General features: G+C 34.7%; 1 protein-coding gene and 1 long non-coding RNA gene across 7 annotated transcripts in view; both read right to left on the reverse strand.

Moving 5' to 3' along the window:
* Positions 1 to 843: 843 nt before the first annotated feature.
* Positions 844 to 4,063, reverse strand: LOC144965275 (uncharacterized). Its single transcript, XR_013643984.1, has 2 exons — positions 3,848 to 4,063; positions 844 to 3,309 (listed from the first exon to the last, which is right to left on the reverse strand). It is a non-coding gene; the product is annotated as an uncharacterized LOC144965275 (long non-coding RNA).
* A 5,542-nt stretch (positions 4,064 to 9,605) lies between these two features.
* Positions 9,606 to 22,037, reverse strand: part of LOC144965271 (putative E3 ubiquitin-protein ligase HERC1) — a 127,770-nt gene continuing 115,338 nt past the window's right edge. For all 6 annotated transcript variants that reach the window (XM_078900435.1, XM_078900432.1, XM_078900434.1 and 3 more), the window contains exons 73-83: positions 20,922 to 21,169; positions 19,948 to 20,178; positions 18,585 to 18,751; positions 16,869 to 17,034; positions 16,454 to 16,530; positions 15,884 to 16,055; positions 14,751 to 14,831; positions 13,142 to 13,294; positions 12,420 to 12,553; positions 11,720 to 11,891; positions 9,606 to 9,941 (exon numbers count right to left, since the gene is read on the reverse strand). In XM_078900435.1, coding sequence (XP_078756561.1) covers positions 9,753 to 9,941; positions 11,720 to 11,891; positions 12,420 to 12,553; positions 13,142 to 13,294; positions 14,751 to 14,831; positions 15,884 to 16,055; positions 16,454 to 16,530; positions 16,869 to 17,034; positions 18,585 to 18,751; positions 19,948 to 20,178; positions 20,922 to 21,169 — 1,790 coding nt within the window. In that variant the 3' untranslated portion in view covers positions 9,606 to 9,752. The remainder of the gene's footprint in view (positions 9,942 to 11,719; positions 11,892 to 12,419; positions 12,554 to 13,141; positions 13,295 to 14,750; positions 14,832 to 15,883; positions 16,056 to 16,453; positions 16,531 to 16,868; positions 17,035 to 18,584; positions 18,752 to 19,947; positions 20,179 to 20,921; positions 21,170 to 22,037) is intronic.

The following is a 22,037-nucleotide window of genomic DNA, read 5'->3' on the forward strand; positions in this document are numbered from 1 at the left end:
GTGATTGTCCAGGCAAAATACACTCCAGTCAAAGTCACAGGGATTGGATATTGATGATGTATATGGTGAATTTGTACATGGAGAAGGCATTCCTCCTAATCAATAATAATATTATGTAACTTCCGGAGGACAAAGATTCGAGCCACGTTATTGGCGTCTTCCATTCTCCTTGACCATATTATTATTATTATTATATTATTATTATTATTATTATTATTATTATTATGATTATTATTATTATTATTATATAGTCTGCATTGTTCATGATGTGGAGCTAGAAACCTGAATAAATATTTCTCGATGGCAGGAATAATTAGTATTTTATTCTGTGCTTTTTAAAATACTTTTATCTAAAGAAATCTCATTTCAATTGATAACTAACAATGGAAAACAAAAGGCTGGTGTCAAAGAACTGGTTCCAATTCATTGGACGTGTAAAACCACTCTTCTGGAGGACTGGATACATACCTTTTGTAAATAATCTTCCGATTTCAAAGTGATAGCATCTTATTTTCTGGTCTAAATATTCTGGTCGTCAATAAAGATCATTCATCCTCGCTCTTTTACATCCCGTAATACCAAGAATCTGCCAATACACCCTGCCACCTTAGGATTCAATATGTAGACTGTGCATTATTAGTCCTCCGAAGGACTGGTTACATACAAACTTCCAAGGAGTTTGGAACCGGAATAGTAGGTGTGGCGCCCCGACTTCTCTGCCCTGTTGATTTGATGAATTCGATACGAAATAAAGATAAAATTTGAGAGATCAGTCTCAACGGAGTAAAAAAAAAAAAAGGATGGGGAGGGGGTCCAAGTCATAAAATGCACACAACGCACCAGTCTGATTGAATAGATTTTATGTTAAATGCATGGTCGATCAAATTCAATTTATGGTAGGCATCGAGATTATCTTCAACCATTTAAACTTTGCAGACACTTCCTACCTCAGTAGTGCCCGGTGATTATTAAATTATGTTTACGTAATTGATTGGGTCCCGATTGTTAGATCAACATCTGAGCCAAAAAGTAAATAAATAAATAAATAAATGCCTGATTAGTGTATAGCATAGTCCATTTTAAATTGAACACCGAGATGTGTGTTTGTGCGCATGCGTGCGTGCTTGTGTGTGTGTACTGGGAGTGCATTATCTTTGCTTTATTCTAAGCTATTAAATTGAGAATATGACTCAAATCACGGAGACTGTTTTTTGTTTTTAAGGGTTTTACGGCGCTTGCAACACATTTAGGTTATATCAGTGCCAGTAAAAAGGAAGAAAATGGGAGAGTAAAAAGTTCTAGAATTACAATTAAAGCACCCAAGAAAAAGTAAGACAAAGGGGAACTAGGAACAAATAGGGATCAGATGTAGATTCTAAGAGCATACCACCAATGTACTTAGTTTGAAATCACCTACAAGTCTCATCCAGACACAAGCACAAAATCCAACAAAGAGGAACACACTCAAATGCTTACATTATACATTCAAAATAAAAATAAGAATACATAACAGAGAGATGATTTACAAGGAAAAAAAATATCATCTCCCAAAACCATAACTATGCATTTGACTGTTTCCCTCCCAGCCAGGACTCCGACCAGGGCCAGGAAAAAACCAAGTAATCTCATTCCAAGACAAAGGCAGAAAGCATGTTGGAAAACAGATATAAGGGTATAGAAGACAGTATGTACCTCCCTGCCCACTATGGGAGGTCAGGATCCCCACCCAGTCACGGAGACTCTTGAGTCATTAAATGACCTCCGTCATGATCAATTCAAGGTTTGTTTTGTTTTTGTTTTTAAGGGTTTTACGGCGCTTGCCACACATTTAGGTTATATCAGCGCCAGTAAAAAGGAAGAAAATGGGATAGTAAAAAGTTCTAGAATTACAAATAAAGCACCCAAGAAAAAGTAAGACATAGGGGAACTGGGAACAAATAGGGATCCGATGGAGATTCCAAGAGCACACTATCAAAGTACTTAGTTTGAGACCACCTATATAAGTCTCATCCGGACACAAGCACAAAATCCAACAAAGAGGAGTACAATCAAATGCTTACATTATAAATTCAAAATAACAAATATAATAATACATAACAGAGAGATGATTTACAAGGAAAAAATATCATCTCCCAAAACAACTATGCATTTGACTGTTTCCCTCCCAGCTAGGACTCCGGCCAGGGCCAGGACAAAACCAAGTAATCTCATTCCAAGACAAAGACAGAAAGCATGTTGGAAAACAGATATATGGGGATAGAAGATGCAGTTTGTATCCCCCTGCCCACTATGGGAGGTCAGGAACCCCACCCAGAATTCAAGGTTTATTTCGCTGATATTGAAGATCTTGTAATTAAAAAAAAATAGTTATAATATTCAGCATTCAGATACTCCAGCTTTCAATTTACAATTTATGCAGTGTCTTCAATTTAGATTGCATGTTTTTAATCATGTCCCTTATCTTATCGTATGTAGATGTAAAAAAAATAAAAAAATAAATACAAAGTTTTAAAATGGTACTATCCAACGTACCATTTTATCCCACCGTCTGTAACAATCTTTTACATCAACCGATGTTCTATCATATGGTTTAGTCATTCGGGAATCTAAAGTAACGAGGGGAAAATGACCAAGAAATAAATAAATAATTAAATAAAAACAATAACTATAAACAAAGCAAAATAAATGACCCAAGATTCACCGAATAATCAACAAACGTTGTTGCCACGACCTATGAGACAGAAATGCAAGTTTGGCAGTTTTTCAACCAAATCTAATAAGGAAAAAAAAAGTGGCCAATATGAATTGAAAGTCGCAGTTGGCATCACGATTTTAAATTAGATATCCTACCACTACCATCATCTTTGATGGTCAAATCAACGTCTGACTCATTTTGCAAGTATTTTTCTTAATTAATCAGGTCACTTTTTAACAAATTTAGTGGGGAACAGAAATGCAGATAAACATCTGCTCTGGTTACTATCTGTGCGTCTAATTTAATCATTCTCCTTTTTCACCGCAGCAGGCATTTTTTCCTGTTATTTGTTTGACCAAACAGACATAGCGATCAGGTCTCACTGATATTTGTTTTTGTATGTTTGTTTTTAAGGGTTTTACGGCGATTACAACACATTTAGGTCAAAATCAGCACCAGTAAAAGGGAAGAAAATTGGACAGTGAAGGGGATATTTGTTTGTTTGTTGTTGCTTTAGGTCTCTTCCAACACAATTGAGGTCATATGAGAGACCGCTGAAACAAAAAAACAAGCAATCTAACAAAAATAGTACAAATGTCAATCAAAATCATAACCTAAAGATATTTTTTTTTTTTTAAGGGTTTTACGGCGCTTGCAACACATTAGGTTATATCAGCGCCAGTAAAAAGGAAGAAAATGGGATAGTAAAAAGTTCTAGAATTACAATTGAAGCATCCAAGAGAAAGTAAGACATAGGGGAACTGGGAACAAATAGGGATCAGATGTAGATTCCAAGAGCATACCACCAATGCACTTAGTTTGAGATCACCTATAAGTCTCATCTGGACACAAGAAAAAAATCCAACAAAGAGGAACACACTCAAATGCTTACATTATACATTAAAAAATAACAAATATACTAATACATAACAGAGAGATGATTTACAAGGAAAAAAATATCATCTCCCAAAACAATAACTATGCATTTGACTGTTTCCCTCCCAGCCAGGACTCCGGCCAGCAGGAAAAAAACTAAGTAATCTCATTCCAAGACAAAGACAGAAAGCATGTTGGAAAACAGATATAAGGGGATAGAAGACACAGTGTGTACCTCCCTGCCCGCTATGGGAGGTCAGGATCCCCACCCAGAACCTAAAGATATCATAAGCTAAATTATAAATAACCAAGAACAAACAGGCAGAGGATTTACAGGAAAAAAAATATCCCCTGTCAAAAATACAATCACAAACCAAAGAAGCAGGATAGGCTAGTTAAGAGAAGAAGAAACGACATCACTATCGGATCGTACACCCATGCGAACATCATAGGTATATGATTCAAGGGTGATGCTCCCATCCAACCACCCGCTGAAGGGGATAGAAGACAGTGTGTACCTCCCTGCTCGCTATGGGAGGTCAGGATCCCCACCCAGCAACTAAAACTTGAGTATGTACATAGCATAATATTTTACTAAGTAATACCAATCCAGATCAATACAGAGAGCAACATGGAAAGGGAAAGGAAAACAATTACAGATGGATAGAAGACGCAGTAAAGGCGACCTCTCCGCCCACCATGGAAGGCTGTGGAATACCCCACCAGATTTTGACAATTTTAGGTCATTACCAGTAAAAGTAAAAAGGAAGTAAATGGGGTCGTAAAAAATTAAAGACATATACTACCGTGGGTTTAGTCACCCCATTCCACGTATTAACTCACTCAACCTTAACACAGACTATATCCGTAATATACCCAGGGTTCCTTTTACCCCATTCCTATTTATTACATTTTTCTGATACAAATTATAGGCGTAGTATCAAAGCTAATTTTCTTATTTTTTACATGTTAATGGTTGTTGAAGAAAACGATCTATGCACATGTTCATTTTAAATTTTAAACTTTTCCAATTTTGTTTTGTTTGTTTTGTTTTTAAGGGTTTTACGGCGCTTGCAACACATTTAGGTCATATCAGCGCCAGTAAAAAGGAAGAAAATGGGATAGTAAAAAGTTCTAGAATTACAAATAAAGCACCCAAGAAAAAGTAAGACATAGGGGAACTGGGAACAAATAGGGATCAGATGTAGATTCCAAGAGCACACTATCAAAGTACTTAGTTTGAGACCACCTATAAGTCTCATCCAGACACAAGCACAAAATCCAACAAAGAGGAATACACTCAAATGCTTACATTATAAATTCAAAATAAAAATATAATAATACATAACAGAGAGATGATTTACAAGGAAACAAATATCATCTCCCAAAAAATAACTATGCATTTGACTGTTTCCCTCCCAGCTAGGACTCCGGCCAGGGCCAGGACAAAACCAAGTAATCTCAATCCAAGGCAAAGACAGAAAGTATGTTGGAAAACAGATATAAGGGGATAGAAGACACAGTATGTACCTCCCTGCCCACTATGGGAGTTTTTCCAATTTTGAAAAGTAGCAAAAATCTCTAGTATTGAGTGAGTTAAAAGGACCCTTGAAAGAGTAAGACAAAAGGGAACTGGTTCAAATAGGAACAGAAGTAGATTCCAAGAGCAAACAATAAATGTACTTGGTTTGAGATCACCTAATGCCCCATCAAACACACGATCCTACTGAGAACAAACTCAAATGCTTACAAAATATATTCAAAACAAAAACATAAATAAATTATAACAGTACAAACAAATAAAGAGATGATTTATGTTTTTTTTGTTTTTAAGGGTTTTACGGCGCTTGCAACACATTTAGGTTATATCAGCGCCAGTGAAAAGGAAGAAAATGGGATAGTAAAAAGTTATAGAATTACAATAAAAGCACCCAAGAAAAAGTAAGACATAGGGGAACTGGTAACAAATAGGGATCAGATGTAGATTCCAAGAGCAGACCACCAATGCAGTTAGTTTGAGATCACCTAAAAGTCTCATCCAGACACAAGCACAGGTCCCATCTAAGAGGAATACACTCAAATGTTTACCAATCATTTAATATAATATGTAAACTCAACATAATACAATGCATAACAGATTTACAAGGAAAAAAATATCATTTCCCAAAACTATAACTATACATTCGACTGCTTCCCTCCCAGCCAAGGAGCTCCGGCAAGGATCAGGACAAAACTAAGTAATCTCATTCCAAGACAATGACAGGAAACAATTGGGAAACGGGTATGGGGGGATAGAAGACACAGCATGTACCTCCCTGCCCACTATGGGAGGTAGAGATGATTTACAAGAAAAAAAATATGCCTTAAAACAAATACATTTGACTGTTTCCTTCTCGTCCAAGGAACCCAAGTAACCCCATTTCATGACAAGGACTGAAAAACAAACAGATATAGGGGGATAGAAGACATTACAAGAGTGACAACATGGGAGGTCAAAACACCCATTCAATGACATAATTTATTATTCTGCTTTGCATTTATTTTATTTTAGATTTCGATCAAACAACCTGTGCAACAGCTGTGTATTTCATTCAATTAAAAATAAACAAACACACAAAAAAAAAAAAAACTAAATGAAGAAAAATGATTTTTAAACAATTTTAAACATAGACGTCTATATCAATCACACAAACAATAAAAATAAGCACTTGTGAATAATTTATTTTCACTCACAGCAACTGGGGGAGACAGGCATATTAATGTACCAAAGCAAGCAATGAGCACAAACACAAATACACACACACAAACTCACAAATATATGCACACACACACACACACACACAAATTATATATATACATGCACAAACACATACCTATACAAACATTAGACACACAAAACCCGACTCTCCTAGATGCATAATATATAAAATTTAATGGAAAAGAAAACCCCAAAAGAAAAAAAGAAACAACCAAACTCACAAACAATCAGCAAAATGAAATAAATATATGTACAACTTTATCACATACTCCACCCCAATCAGAACAGTGTTCTAAATGCTGCATTATACTACACAGACATAATTCCACAGGGCTTATTCCTTATGGAATTGGCTACAAGTCATAGCTATATTTTTCTACCACTGCAAAACAAGTACACAGCGTCACATTGTTCAATCAGAAACTAGGATTTGGGTTGTTGAGAAAAAAAAAAAGATGGGAACCAATTTTCTTTGTTTGCTTTTATGACGTGACAGTATGTGAGACACACTCTAAGGTCATGATAGTGTTGGGGTAAAAAAAAATAAATTGGTACCCATTTTCCTTTTGTTTGTTTTTATGACATCGGTAGTATGTGAGACACTCTTTAAGGTCATAATAGTGTTTAAAAAAAATTATGCCTTTTGCGCCCCCATATCATAAGATATCGTCGCCGAGGCATTCCACAAAGGAATATAGATAACTCATCAAACAAGATGTCTGATGTCAACAGGAATCACCCATGTTGCCACGTGAGCTCAAGGAAAAAAATGAAAGTGCCTGAAGCGGGGCTCGAACCCGGGTCATCCAGATCACAGTGCAATGCCTTAACCACTCGGCCATGTCGCCGGTATTTGAGGCACATCTCAAGGTCATAATAGTGTTGGGGTAAAATAAATTGACGAAAACCAATTTACATTTGTTTGTTTTTATGACATCAAAGGTATTTGAGACGCATTTTAAGGTCATAATAGTATTGGGGTAAAAGAAGAAAATGATAAGAACCAATTTTCCTTTGTTAAATAAAAAATTGGACTGCCAAAAATTTGCACCGAAGAAATAAGACAAAACTGAATAGGTGAAAATAGAAAGCATAATAACTTTATAAGAGCAATCTACTATTGCGCTTAATCGGAAACCACTCAAAAGTTCCATCAAAATACAGGTGTAAGATTCTAACTTAATTTGTTTTCCACGTTAATTTGTGTATTATTGTGCTGACGAAGGGTTTGTACCCGAAACGTCCATTGTCTGTTTTGTTCCCATACGAAGCCTCTCCATTTTCACTCTTTCGTTAGTATTTTACGACCACCGGCTTCAGGCAGCCCTACCGTTTTCTAACTTAAATGAAATGAGATATTTATCATTAAAAAAGTAAAAATCATAATGACGATGAGAGTAATAATAATAATAATAATAATAATAATAATAATAATAATAATAATAATAATAATAATAATAATAATGACAACAATGATGAAGGTCATAATAATGATGATGATGATAATAATAAGAACCATCACATCATAATTTTCTATCCTCTTCCTCCTCATCATCGTCATCGTCATCATAAACAACAGTATACTTTTACATTCTGAAATGTGAATACTGGAATGGCCAAGTTATATAAATAATTCTGATATGTAAATTACAATGCAACCAACTGATATGCATCCGATGTTCTAGATGTTTCATATAAAGGACAAGGAAGATTCAACAATGACTCATGCACAGTGCATTGGGATACATAAAGATTTTTTTGTTTGTTTGTTGCTTTAGGTCTCTTCCAACACAATTGAGGTTATATGAGAGACTGCTGAAACAAAAAAACAAGCAATCTAACAAAAATAGTACAAATGTAAATCAAAATCATAACCTAAAGATATCATAAGCTAAACTATAAATAACCAAGAACAAACAGGCAGAAGATTTACAGAAAAAAAAAAATCCCCTGTCAAAAATACAATCACAAACCAAAGAAGCAGGATAGGCTAGTAACGAGAAGAAGAAACGACATCACTATCGGATCGTACACCCATGCGAACATCATAGGTATATGATTCAAGGGTGATGCTCCCATCCAACCACCTGCGGATACATAAAGAACTAAATTTTACCTACACTTCTTACAGTATTGTAATCAAACAATTGTATTATGGTTTAACAGTTTATAGATCTCATTCGTAACTAAAAACAATTTATAACAATGAAGAAATGATGGACAGCATGTTGAACCGACTATGCTCATTATTTTCAACGATAAAATGATGGACAGCATGTTGAACCAACTATGTTAATTAATTTCAACTATAAATGATGGAAAACATATTATTGAACCAGCTATGTTAATTGTTTTCAACTATAGATGACGGAAAGCATGTTGAACCAACTACATTAATTGTTTTCAAATGTAAATGATGGACAGCATATTGAACCAACTATGCTAGTTATTTTCAACTATTAATGATGGATAGCATGTTGAACCAACCATGTTAATTGTTTTCAACTCTAAGTGATGGACAGCATGTCGAACCAATTATGCTGGTTGTTTTCAACTATTAATGATGGGCAATATGTTGAACCAACCATGTTAATTGTTTTGAAGTATAAAGGATGGGCAATATGTTGAACCAACCTTGTTAATTGTTTTGAAGTATAAAGGATGGGCATTATAATCCAGAATTAATAATAAATAAACATTTTGTCAATAAACAATTCATTCATGTAAAAACCTAGTGATTTATGAACAGCTTGGTTTATTATTCGTAATACCTTACAGTTTGTTTGTTTGTTTGTTGTTTTGTTTTTAAAGGTTTTACGGCGCTTGCATCACATTAAGGTCATATCAGCGCCAGTAAGAAGGAAGAAAATGGGATAGTATAAAGTTCTAGAATTACAATTAAAGCCCCCAAGAAAAGGAAAGACAAAGGGGAATTGGTTCAAAAAGGAAACAGATGTAGATTCCAAGAGCACACTATCAAAGTACTTAGTTTGAGATCACATAAAAGTCTCATCCATACGCAAGCACTGGTTCCCAATGAGAGAAATACACTCAAATGTTTACAAGTCATCTATAATATGTAACTAAAACGTAATACAGTGCATAACAGAGATGATTTACAATGAAAAAAAATATCATCTCCCAAAACTAACTATACATTCGACTGTTTTCCTCTCAGCCAGGGACCAGAACCAGGACAAAACCAAGAAATCTCATTCCAAGACAAAGACACAAAGCATGTTGGAATACATTCAGGGGGATAGAAGACACAGTAAGTGCCTCTCTGCCCACAATGGGAAGTCAGGCACCCCACCCAGGCCTTACAGTTTCAGTGTAAAATTTTGTAGCTATTTGATAAGACAACATGATGTGAAAATAATTTTAGCATATGAAATTTCCAATCGTATGAGCATTGTCACATTCCTATACAATTTCATCATCAGAGTCCTGGCTGGTCTCTGTGTTTCTCACAAGCATGTAGTTATCCATATCGATGGAGCGACAGTGATTGATGGCATATCGAAGCTTGCTGGCCATAGCAGCTTGGCTGCTGTATGCTGGTAAACGAAGTTGGAAAAAGCAGGTTTGGGAGGTGGGGAGGCTATCACGACCCTAGAAAAAAAACAAACACAAAAAAAAACAACATGATTAGCTTATTTTGTCCATCAGATATACCTGTAGAAGGAACCCTAAAGTGTGACCAGGCAAGGTGTACTTTGCCGCACATAACATGACGTCATTCGTATTTGGGGCAACATATACCAGACATGGGGAATGGTGTGTTGGTTTTTCATTCATTTGCCTCTCAAAACATTCTTAACCAGACAATAGATAACATTGCAAATCATCATCATCATCATCATCATCATCATCATCATCATCATCATCATCATCATCATCATCATCACGACCACCATCACCATTATCGCTATCTTTATTTTCATTATCATCATCATTATCATCATTATTATTATATTATTATGTTTATTATTATTATTATTATTATTATTATTATTGTTATTATTATCATTATTATTATTATTATTATCATTACTATTATTATTATTATCTTTATTATTAATACGATCATCATCATCATCATTATTATTATTATTATTATTATTATTATTATTATTATTATTATTATTATTATTATTATTATTATTATTATGGTGATGATGATGATGATGATAACGATTATTATTATTATGATTATTATTATTATTATTATCATCATTATCTTCATCATCATCATCATCATCATCATCATCATCATCATCATTATTATTATTATTATTATTATTATTATTATTATTATTATTATTATTATTATTATTATGATGATGATTATTATTATCATTATTATTTATTGTTATTATCATTTATATTATTATTATTATTATTACATATTATTATTATTATTATTATTATTATTATTATTATTATTATTATTATTATTATTATTATTATTATTATCATTATTATTATTATTATAGGGAATCCTGTTAGCTCAGTCGTTGAGAACTAGCTTCACAAGCAAAGGGATCAGCATATATCCTGGGTGAAGCAGACCCCCCTCCACCAAGGAGTGAGTGTACAATCCAAAAGATAGTAACCAATTAATTAATGCTACTGTCCGTTAGAAGCTATTGAATTCGGGATGAATTCTGCACCCATGACTCAAAGGTACTCCGACTACTACTACTACTACTACTACTACTACTAATATTACTACTGCTACTACTACTACTACTACTACTGATACTTCTACTGCTACTACTACAGCTACTATTGCTATTACTACTACTACTATTGTTACTAATACCACTAACGATAATCGTAAGGATGATGATCATGACAACGACAACAACAGCAGCAACAAGCAAGCAAGCTTGTAGTCCAAGGTCATCTTATCTCTACTTGAACCAGTGACTTCAAAAAAAAAAAAGAAAAAAGTAAGACATAAATGAATATTCATTGAGTGTTGTGCATCTATGTGGTCTTGTGGTATGACACTCACTTTCGGATCAGAAGGTCCTGGGTTCAAGCCTCGCTCAGTGCATAGTTGAGTCCTTGGGAAAGGCTCTCTACTCACCAAACTCAAGCGTAAAATGAGTACCTGGCTGTTAACAGCATTGTTTCTGTCGGAAAAAAACTGTAATACCGCCTAACAGGCGTCATGTCTCATTCTACGTATTACGTGTTGTTGCTATTGGTCAGGACCCATTGTAAAGCACTTTGAGCACGTTTAGTGGATATAACGCTCTAGTTTTTTAAAAATTGCACCGTGCCTCAATCTGTTATTCTCATTTACTTGAAACTGAAACGCCTTTGAAAAAGGTTCATAATGAAATAATATGGTCTATAGAAACGCTATAGGGCAAACTTACCCTATCTGAGGTCATAATCTGAAAGCGCTGGGTGATATCAGCAGGGTTAGATGGCAGGCGTGTCCGACCAGAAATGAATCGTAAGAACTGTATGCGTTCCTCGTTAGTGAAGGACTCTAGAACAGACCAGAACCAACTGACCAACACATGGTTCTCATCTATGCCACGGTACCTATTGTGAGGAAGAAAAATAGTTAAAAAATTATTATTATGAATTAAGTAAGTTACAATCACACAACATTGCAGACCCATTAAACTTGAAATTAATCAAATGAGTTATTATAGGAATTTTGATGAAGGCCAAGGCCAACGGCAACTTGAGAGAGAGAGAGACAGAGAGAGAGAGAGAGAGAGAGAGAGAGAGAGAGAGAGAGAGAGAGAGAGTTAATTTATCAATAAATTGGAGGTTAATTATGTTTTTAGTGATAAGCACCACTGCATCGCTAAAAGAACAGCACCCCCCCCCCCCCCCCCCACCTCAAACCCAGTACTTTACATATACCAAACTACACCATTGAGCCATTCTGCCTCATATTTATATCAAAGCCATATTGCTCTTTTCATTCCCTCTTTTTTCCTCAATATAAAGCCAACGGCAAGGCCAAAGTTTTAGTTCACCATTCCTTGATCATAAGTTTGTGGACTGAGTTCATATCTCAAGGCTCTGCAGGAGTGATGATAACAATACAACAAGACTCACCTGACAACTTTCTGTAAAACTGCTATGTTGACCTCATCGGTACCACATACAAGACATTCCAATGACTGGGCAGTCAGAAGTGTCATCAACGGTACTGGAATGATGCCAGACATACCCTCTCTGATCAATGCAATCTGTCGTATTTTTTCAAAAGATATGCATTGAGTCAGTATTAGTAAAACAGCTGAGATTTACAATTGAATTCTGTGGCATAAATCTGACCAAAATGGTTGTGTGCTGCCCTTCGAAGCTCGGTACTAGTCTTAACACAAATAATATTTGATCCCTAGTTTGTTTGTAATAGCTGATCGATAAATTGTCGATAAAAGTTGTCGATAAATTATTTTTTCTGAATATCGCATATAAGGTGTATAAAGAATATTTCTTATGGTGCCACCCTCATACAAAATAATATTTTCAGCTAAAACATATTAATATTAGTTTTACTTCAATCTTTTTAAAGGATTTTTTTTCATAATCAAACCCTCCCAGAATTGAAAAAAAAAAAAAAAAGAAAAGAAAAACTGGATTTTTCTCTTTTGTTGGAATCAATCTGAATTAAATCTGAAGTTTCTTTAACTATGCATGGTTGAAATAATTGCACCTGCAAGTCTTTTTGGCATTGTACTATACAGAATATGTTTTGTAAAAGTTTGTAGAATTTAAAAAAAAGCTATCAAAGAATCTCAATCAGTTTACTGATTACAGCACAATAATCTGACCTGTTTGTCCCACTCATGTAGCCGATACTCCAGCACGCAGTCGACATATTCGCTCCTATTTCGGTAATGCATGGGTAGACTTTGGCCACCTGGGACTACAGGCACCACCTGACCACTGGCACTCTGACCCTCAAATGTGTCGATAGGAATGAACTATGTCATGATGTGGGTGGAATGGAAAAACAGTGAAATTAAATTAATATGAATTAAAACATTTAGGTAGTAAGCATCTAACAATAATTATAGGTGTGAACAAAAATTATGTTTACACAAATTTATCAAAGACAGTCACAATCCTTTTAACATATGATTTTATTTTTTACATTGTTAACTGCATAGAAATATATTTCAATGCACAATACTTCAAATGATTAGAGTAAATGCATGAGCTGAAAGCAAATGCATAAGCTGAACTCATTACCAATTTAATGAATTGGGAAAACAAGACCCACACACAAAGAGGTATGATTCTATACGCATTACAATGTTGTTAAAGATGCAAATAATTTAAAAAGCTGGTAAACCTGACGAAAAAACCCAACAAAAAACAACTAATAGTATAGATTAAAAGAGGATTTTAAAAAACCCTTACAAATCTGCATGAACATTAAATTGGAATAAAATGAAACAAACACTTTTATGAAGGAAAAAAATCTTCAGTATTTTTTTTTTTACTATGCTCACGTCTTAAGGACATCCAGACTCAAAGATGGACTACAACAACAACAACAACAATGATAATAATAATAATAATAATAATAATAATAATAATAATAATGATAATGATAATGATAATGTTTTTGTTTTTTTAAAGGGTTTTACGGCGCTTGCAACACATTAAGGTCATATCAGCGCCAGTAAAAAGGAAAAAAATGGGATAGTAAAAAGTTCTAGAATTACAATTAAAGCACCCAAGAAAAAGTAAGACATAGGGGAACTGGGAACAAATAGGGATCAGATGTAGATTCCAAGAGCATACCACCAATGCACTTAGTTTGAGATCACCTATAAGTCTCATCCAGACACAAGCACAAAATCCAACAAAGAGGAATACACTCAAATGCTTGCATTATACATTAAAAATAACAAATATAATAACACATAACAGAGAGATGATTTACAAGGAAAAAAATATCATCTCCCAAAACAATAACTATGCATTTGACTGTTTCCCTCCCAGTCAAGGACTCCGGCCAGGGTCGGGACAAAACCGAGCAATCTCACACCAAGACAAAGACAGAAAGCAAGTTGGAAAACAGATACAAGGGGATAGAAGACATGGTAAGTACCTCCCTGCCCACTGTGGAGGTAGGGAACCACACCCAGGATAATGATAATAATAATAATAATAATAATAATAATAATAATAATAATAATAATAATGATGATGATGATGATGATGATGATGATGATGATGATGATGATGATGATGATGATGATGATGATGATGATGAATAATAATAGTATTTTTCCCTACACGCCAAAGCCGTTTACAAACGAAAAATAAACAAAACAAACAAAGAAAAACAATCAAACAACATTTATTACAATGCAGTCACACTATCTGCAGAAGAGTCTAAAATACTGAATGACAAGGACCAAAACTGACCTCATGAAAATTGGTCTCATTGATGTCACTTTCATGGAGATCCTTAATGCTCCGTAAACTTTGGATGTATAAGTGATCCACCTGTGTGATGGATAATGAGATACCCCATAATGTGTGTAAATGTCACTATGAATAATTGTAACAACAAGACATCATATTGCTAAAAAAATAATTGTAAATGGAATTGGGAATATCTGTGGAAACTGCTGAAAAATCTTCGTACCTACATAATATGACAAATGACCAGCAAATTGTAATGTCAAAATGACTAATTCATCATTTGTTTTTTAAAATCAGATCAAAACCATTTAAAACAGAAATATGTACATAACCAATAAAAAAAAAATAAAAGATGCCCACCTTTCTTTTAAATAAATCACGATTAAAAATACTTTAGAATGGATGGTGTACAGTTGTAATCAGGTCTAATGGTGAAAATTTTCATTTTAACCTATGATTACAGCATATTTTAGAGACGTTTTTCCTATTCTCTATACGAGAGTATCAGAGCCAGGACAAACAATTTTCTCAACTCAACTCTGCATTATAATATTTTCACTAGCAAAGTTTGAAAAAAAGAGTTTTTTAGGGGTTTTTTTTCATAAACAAATCCAGTAAGAATTATTAACAAAACGATTGTGATTCGGATTAACCTGAAATTTCATTCTTATCTATTTGATATCCAGGATTTTGGGCCCTTGTTAAAACAAGTTTTATTTCAGTCAAGCTTGATGACAGTAAAGAGTCGGCATATCACCTAAATTATGTAAGAGCGCTATAATTAACATCATCATCATCATCAACCACTATGATGCAAGTTATTTACTTTACGTTATTTACCGCATGAGGACAATGGGAGAATGTTCTAATTGTACTGTTGTGTCCTTATGTAAGGCACTGCACACAATGCTGGGTGACAGAGGGTCAGAAAAAGATATTGACTTCACTAGGGATTGATATTAGTCCTTTTGCTTGTGAATTGAGTGCTCTACCAACTAAGCTATCGGGACCCCCAGGAGTTAAAAAAAAAAGAAGTAAAACTCAATTACCCTCGTCCTCACCCATCCCTCTGTTGGCTCAAATTATATACATATAACTAGCAAGCCTGTCTCAAGTCAAAAGCAGTGTCATACCTCCTCTAAATCTTCCACTTTGAGTGGCATGCCAGCAATCAGTTTCCATATACAAGGAGCTAGATGTAGATCAAGAGGTTTCTTAGTACGAATGGCCACACCAAACAAAATACCTAAAAACTTAAACATGGCTGGATGATCATCTGCTGACAGGGATGGGTTCAAAAGGTATCTGTCAAAGTGGATGAAGATTTTTTAAAAAGAAACAAAATTTGATTTTGAAATCATCATAAATTCCTTTGGAATTTGTCTACAATATAATATGCATTTCAAATTTCCCAAAGAGCTACATTGTGCTTTATATCGAAAATAGAGCTAAATTCAAGAAATCATTTTAAATAACTTGAACACGAATTTTGATAACAATAATAATAATAATAATAATAATAATAATAATAATAATAATAATAATAATAATAATAATAATAATAATAATAAGAATAAGAATAAGAATAAGAATAAGAATAAGAAGAAGAAGAAGAAGAAGAAGAAGAAGAAGAAGAAGAAGAAGAAGAAGAAGAAGAAGAAGAAGAAGAAGAAGAAGAAGAAGAAGAAGTACAGCTTTCATACCTGTCTCTATTGTTCCCACACTCATTCTTTGCATTAGGCGTCTGTATCAACATTGGGACCGTGCCAGACTCCAATTCCTATACAACAACAAATAAAATATCATTAAGGATAAAAATGATAGGAATCATGATTAGAAATGCACATTTCCGAAAATAAAAAAATGTAGAAAGTGTAAATAATCTTAATAGATACATTTATTGAAGAGTACACCATTTCAAATTAGAGGCAATAGTTTTTAACATTTGTATGCTCACCATCAAGTAAATGCAATAATTTGCACCATCTATCAATAATAAATAATAATAGGTAATAATCAATTTTGACATCACCATCATAATCTCCTCCAACACTAGCATAATACAATATCATCATTATCGTCTTGTGGCTAACACTATCATATCATCTCTATTCTTACCAAGCACATTTCAGTGATGGTGTCGTCAAAGACACCACCAGCATCATCAGCACCTTCTCCAATCAGCTTCACTTTCCAGGCTCTTGCAGGTAACCTCAAGTCCTCTGACTTCAGCTTCACCACCTGCTGGGCTATCTGGTTGTAAACCGGGCGACATTTCTTGCCTCTGCAAAAGACAATCAGAATCAAAGCAAAAAATTACAATAGCAATTGTAAAGAATATTTTAATTTAAAAATGCAGGTAGGTATTATTGTTCACTAGATCACGAGTCCGGAATTAAGAACACCGACCAAGAATATATAAAAAATACACCTGTGCAGTCAGTTTACTTGTATAGTTGTAAATGGCGAAATATTAATCAAGACTATGAAAAGAGAATTTCAGCAAATGAAACATAATTCTTCAGAAGGCTATTTAAGTGGATGGATGGATGGAATCAGTAAGAAATGAAGAATTCTTTGTGGTACAAACCAACTGCTATCAAAATGATTAGAATAAGGCAGACGAGCATTTTTGACCACATTTACTGATTGTGAAAAAGCAGTGCTGACATGAAAAATAGAAGGGAGAAAGACAATGTTTTGTTTTTGTTTTTAAGGGTTATACGGTGCTTGCAACACATTTAGGTTATATCAGGAAAGAAAATGGGATAGTAAAAAGTTCTAGAATTACAATTAAAGCACCCAAGAAAAAGTAAGACATAGGTGAACTGGGAACAAATAGGGATCAGATGTAGATTCCAAGAGCACACCACCAATGTACTTAGTTTGAGATCACCTATAAATATCATCCAAACACAAGCACAAAATCCAACAAAGAGGAATACACTCAAATGCTTACATTATAAATTCAAAATAACAAATATAATAATACATAACAGAGAGATGATTTACAAGAAAAAAAATATCATCTCCCAAAACAATAACTATGCATTTGACTGTTTCCCTCCCAGCTAGGACTCCGGCCAGGGCCAGCACAAAACCAAGTAATCTCATTCCAAGACAAAGACAGAAAGAATGTTGGAAAACAGATATAAGGGGATAGAAGAAACAGTATGTACCTCCCTGCCCACTATGGGAGGTCAGAAACCCCACCCAGGAGGAAGACAATAAAAGTGTAAGACGCTTCAATTGGTGACCGTAGAGCAAATTGTTAGAACAAACCTGGCACTTGATTAATTGACTGATTGAATGATTAAAAATGTTTCCCATACCAAAACAAAACAGTTTCCTTACTTTCCCTACGGTATATATTTCCCTTGAATTTGAGACAAAATAAACATTCTATTTTATATTTCTGACAAATTAAACACTATATTTTACATTTATGACCGACTTTATTTTAGATTTGTATTTATCAAAAATTCCTCTCTCAATTCGTATGATAATCGTTAATAGATAGTGGTCTTTCTGAGTCTTAAGTTCTTCATATCAGTTTCGCCTCCTTGTTACCCTTTGGACATGAAAGTATCTATCACAAAATGTTCTCAGCTGATCTAATTTAGATCAAGTCACACATTCATTTTTGGCTGGACAAAAAGGCCTACGAACCTTAGGAAATTTTGGAGTATGAGACCTTAATGCTTTACCTGTTGGTCCTCCACTTTACCATTTGACCCACTAGTCCAACATTCTTTTTAATGCTGGAACTTTCATAATGTTGCATACAATTATACTTATAATCTTTGATATCTTAAAAATACTTCCACAACAAACCTTGTTGACAGACGTTTGACAGTGATTTGTGGACCACAGTTTTTGCTCTGTATCATCGTCTTACAGATAGCCCTGACCATGGGTAAAGTGTAAACTCGCGGAGAAAGGAGCGGCCGAAGACTGCCATCACAGATGCCTGGCACATCAGACTCTCGCATGCAAAAGTCCTGAAGTTGAGAAATATTACAAAAATAAGAGAAGTAAAATGTATGAGTTTATTGTAAGCCTTCATGATGCTGCTGATGATGACGATGATGATGAGGATGAAAGAGAAATTTTATTGCAAAAGCCAACATAAAATAAATAATTCTAATCTGAACAGATCAAGTGACCAAAGGGCAGGAGTTCCTTAATATTTTACTTCATTTTAGACTATCCTGCTAATCAAAAACACATTTTCAATAATTTTTTAATCCCTGATAATGTAAGAAAAGAACTGAATAAAGTTCAATTGTCCTCCAATTTCATTTTAGTATATATTTGAAATTTTTATCATTTAATCATAATTTGGACAAGATTACAAATAAAATATACAGTTTCATACTGGTTGATGAGCTTGGCTTTTACTATTCTCCAAGAATAAAATATGCGTTTCCGTTTTATACAATATCATAGACAATTGAATATTTTCATTGGGTGTTTTCCTCATAATACTCTGAAATCGAAATGATACGGATCACATAGAGTAAAGGCAACTTTGTTCCACATCTAAATGGCAAAATGATAGTTCTCTCAAAACATCTTGGACCTGGCAAGATGTTGATGAGGACCTGGGAGATAAATTTAAAAAGTATCAGACCAAGATGCAAATAGTCCAGATTTAAGTTCATTTCCCTTCCCATGTTCACCCATCAGTAATCTGGTAGATAGGTCCAGTATAAATCCAGTCTAGAATACTTTGAAATATGTAAAATATCGCATCTCGTGGGTCACCAGAAGTAGTCCCTCTAGATTCAATGCTACAAATACCAAAATGAACTCCATTTTCATGGGCAAAGTAAAGTATCCATACGACTCTGTGGGAGGAGCGGGAACTCAATTCATTTTTGTGCCAGTTAAAAAATGTCAATTCTTTAGTAAAAGAAACTGTCCTTCACATGAGACCCTCGAGCTGGAATTGTGGTTGCAGTTGTATAAAACTGAAGGTGATAATTGCTTACCATCTTCTAAATAAGATGGTCGTCTTATCACTGACAAGAATCAAATTAATATAAATGGACAGAAGGACATCAGTCAGACATAATGCTGAATCAAAGCAGGTCTTTTTGTGAGTATTGAATTGTACCAATGAGCTACATGTGTATTATTTTCTCAATTAAACAATGAACTGTTTCCTCAATTCTAAAAAAAAAAAAAATCTTACAGATTTTGGCATGAGGTTCAGCAGCCTCCACGATGAGTAGACAAGGTCACTGAAGTGATGAAGCAGCATCAGGCGACCTCTAATGGCCTCCACTGGCATGTTCTGTATGGCTGTGTATTGGGGTGGCACAGACTCTGGGCACCCTAGCTGCAGGGGCACTGGTACCCCTGGTACGCGTTTTGGAGGGGGTGGGAAAGACCAGGCAGCACAATGACTCCTTCCCGCAGAGATCTGTAAAGTAAAAATTTGTAATATATATATATATATATATATATATGTGTGTGTGTGTGTGTGTGTGTGTGTGTGTAGTATTAGTAGTAGTAGTAGCAGTAGTAGTAGTTGTAGTAGTAGTAGTAGTAGTAGTAGTAGTAGTAGTAGTAGCAGCAGTAGCAGCAATTGTTATGGTATCTGTAAAATCGACATCTCCAGAGATAAAGGCAGAACAAATGCTAAAGAAGAGGGTTTGGGTTATGGTCGAGAATGGTCTGCATTGATGTTAGTGATAATCTTGTGGTAAGTTCACATGAGGTCAGAGTATCCCAGAGATCTGATAAGGTGAATATCTCGGAAAAGAAAACTGACCACCAATGCACATCATCATGGTCAAATTGTTTTTGTCAGACGTACCCATTGATATAACGTCTTTGGAAATATGATTTTCAAAATGGTGACGGCTATATAAAGTCTCGCCATTTTTCTGCATTTGCAATTTTGCCTTCTCAGATTTAATTCCTCAACTTTTTAAAATTTTAATTCTTTGAATCAACTATTTTATGATTTTTTTTACGACCATAGATGCGCAATCTATGCCCATTGAAAACCCTTATGACCAAGACGTCAAATTTACGACTTTATGACATTGCTGGACACCCTGTTCTAGAGTTTAAACATATTCAGTGATATCTCAACACCTGGCGCTTCATTGATTGTATGCAATACGCTCTATGATATGAATATATTCAGTGATAGCTGACCTGTTTGATGTTCATCCCACTGAGCTGCGTTATCATGGTGGGCTCCTTAACAGGTGAGTTTGTATGGCCTAAGCCCAGCTGACCATCAGTGTTGATGCCCCAGGCCCACACCTGGCCTGTCACTGCCACAGCAAGTGTGTGGTCTGCACCAGATGCTATGTCTTCAATGATATGGCCTGCCAAGGGCATCACCTGTTCTGGCTTGCAGTGACTCACACATTGGGTGTCTCCTTGACCTATCATGCGGTCTAATTTACATTTTAAAAAGAATAGAAAAGAAAAATGATTAAGAAATTTGATTTTCTTGGCATTTTCATCATTGATAGCTGGCACTGCAGCTGATGTTATAATTATCTCGATTTTTTATTCTTTTTGACTTCACAAGAAAAAGGGACTGAGATCGATCCGGGTGAAGTCAATATTTTTATCAATCCTTCCTGTCCACCCAGCAGTGATTGGGTAGCTGGCTGCAAGATCTTGTGGAAAGTATTTTGCAATAGACTAGCATCCTATCCAAAGGGTAGCCAGCAATTGCTATTGTCATTTCACACTACAGTAACCAGGATAAACTCTGGCTCCATGAGCTTTATGGCTCTGATGGACTATCTTTTACTAGTTTTTATTTACCACTTTTAAAACATATTAACCAAGATATGAAGGGATCATTGAAGAAACTATCATTAAACAACTAAGTATTCTAAAAATCCTACAATTAAAGATTTGAGGCTTTTATAAATAAAACACGATATTTGTCATTGATGTTTGCCTTTTTCACTCTGCATATTTTTTTAAAGGTGAGCTTTTGGTGTGTGATGTGAAATCATTTCTTTTTTCCTTTCAGTATAGCACAGACTCCCAACCCCAATAATCCCAAAGAGAAATGAGAATTTTTAAAAAGCGGAATCAACTTACTATGATTGACTATGACATGCTTATTAGATTATGTAATAGACATTCCAAAAGTACTTAAATGATACAATATAAAATGTATATTTAAGGGTTTTACGGTGCTTGCAACACATTAAGGTCATATCAGCGCCAGTAAAAAGGAAGAAAATGGGATAGTAAAAAGTTCTAGAATTACAATTAAAGCACCCAAGAAAAGGTAAGACAAAG

Source organism: Berghia stephanieae, chromosome 2, assembly GCF_034508935.2.
Source record: "Berghia stephanieae isolate SIO BIC M18660-M18661 chromosome 2, UCSD_Bste_1.3, whole genome shotgun sequence".
Classification (NCBI taxonomy): Eukaryota; Metazoa; Mollusca; class Gastropoda; order Nudibranchia; family Aeolidiidae; genus Berghia; species Berghia stephanieae.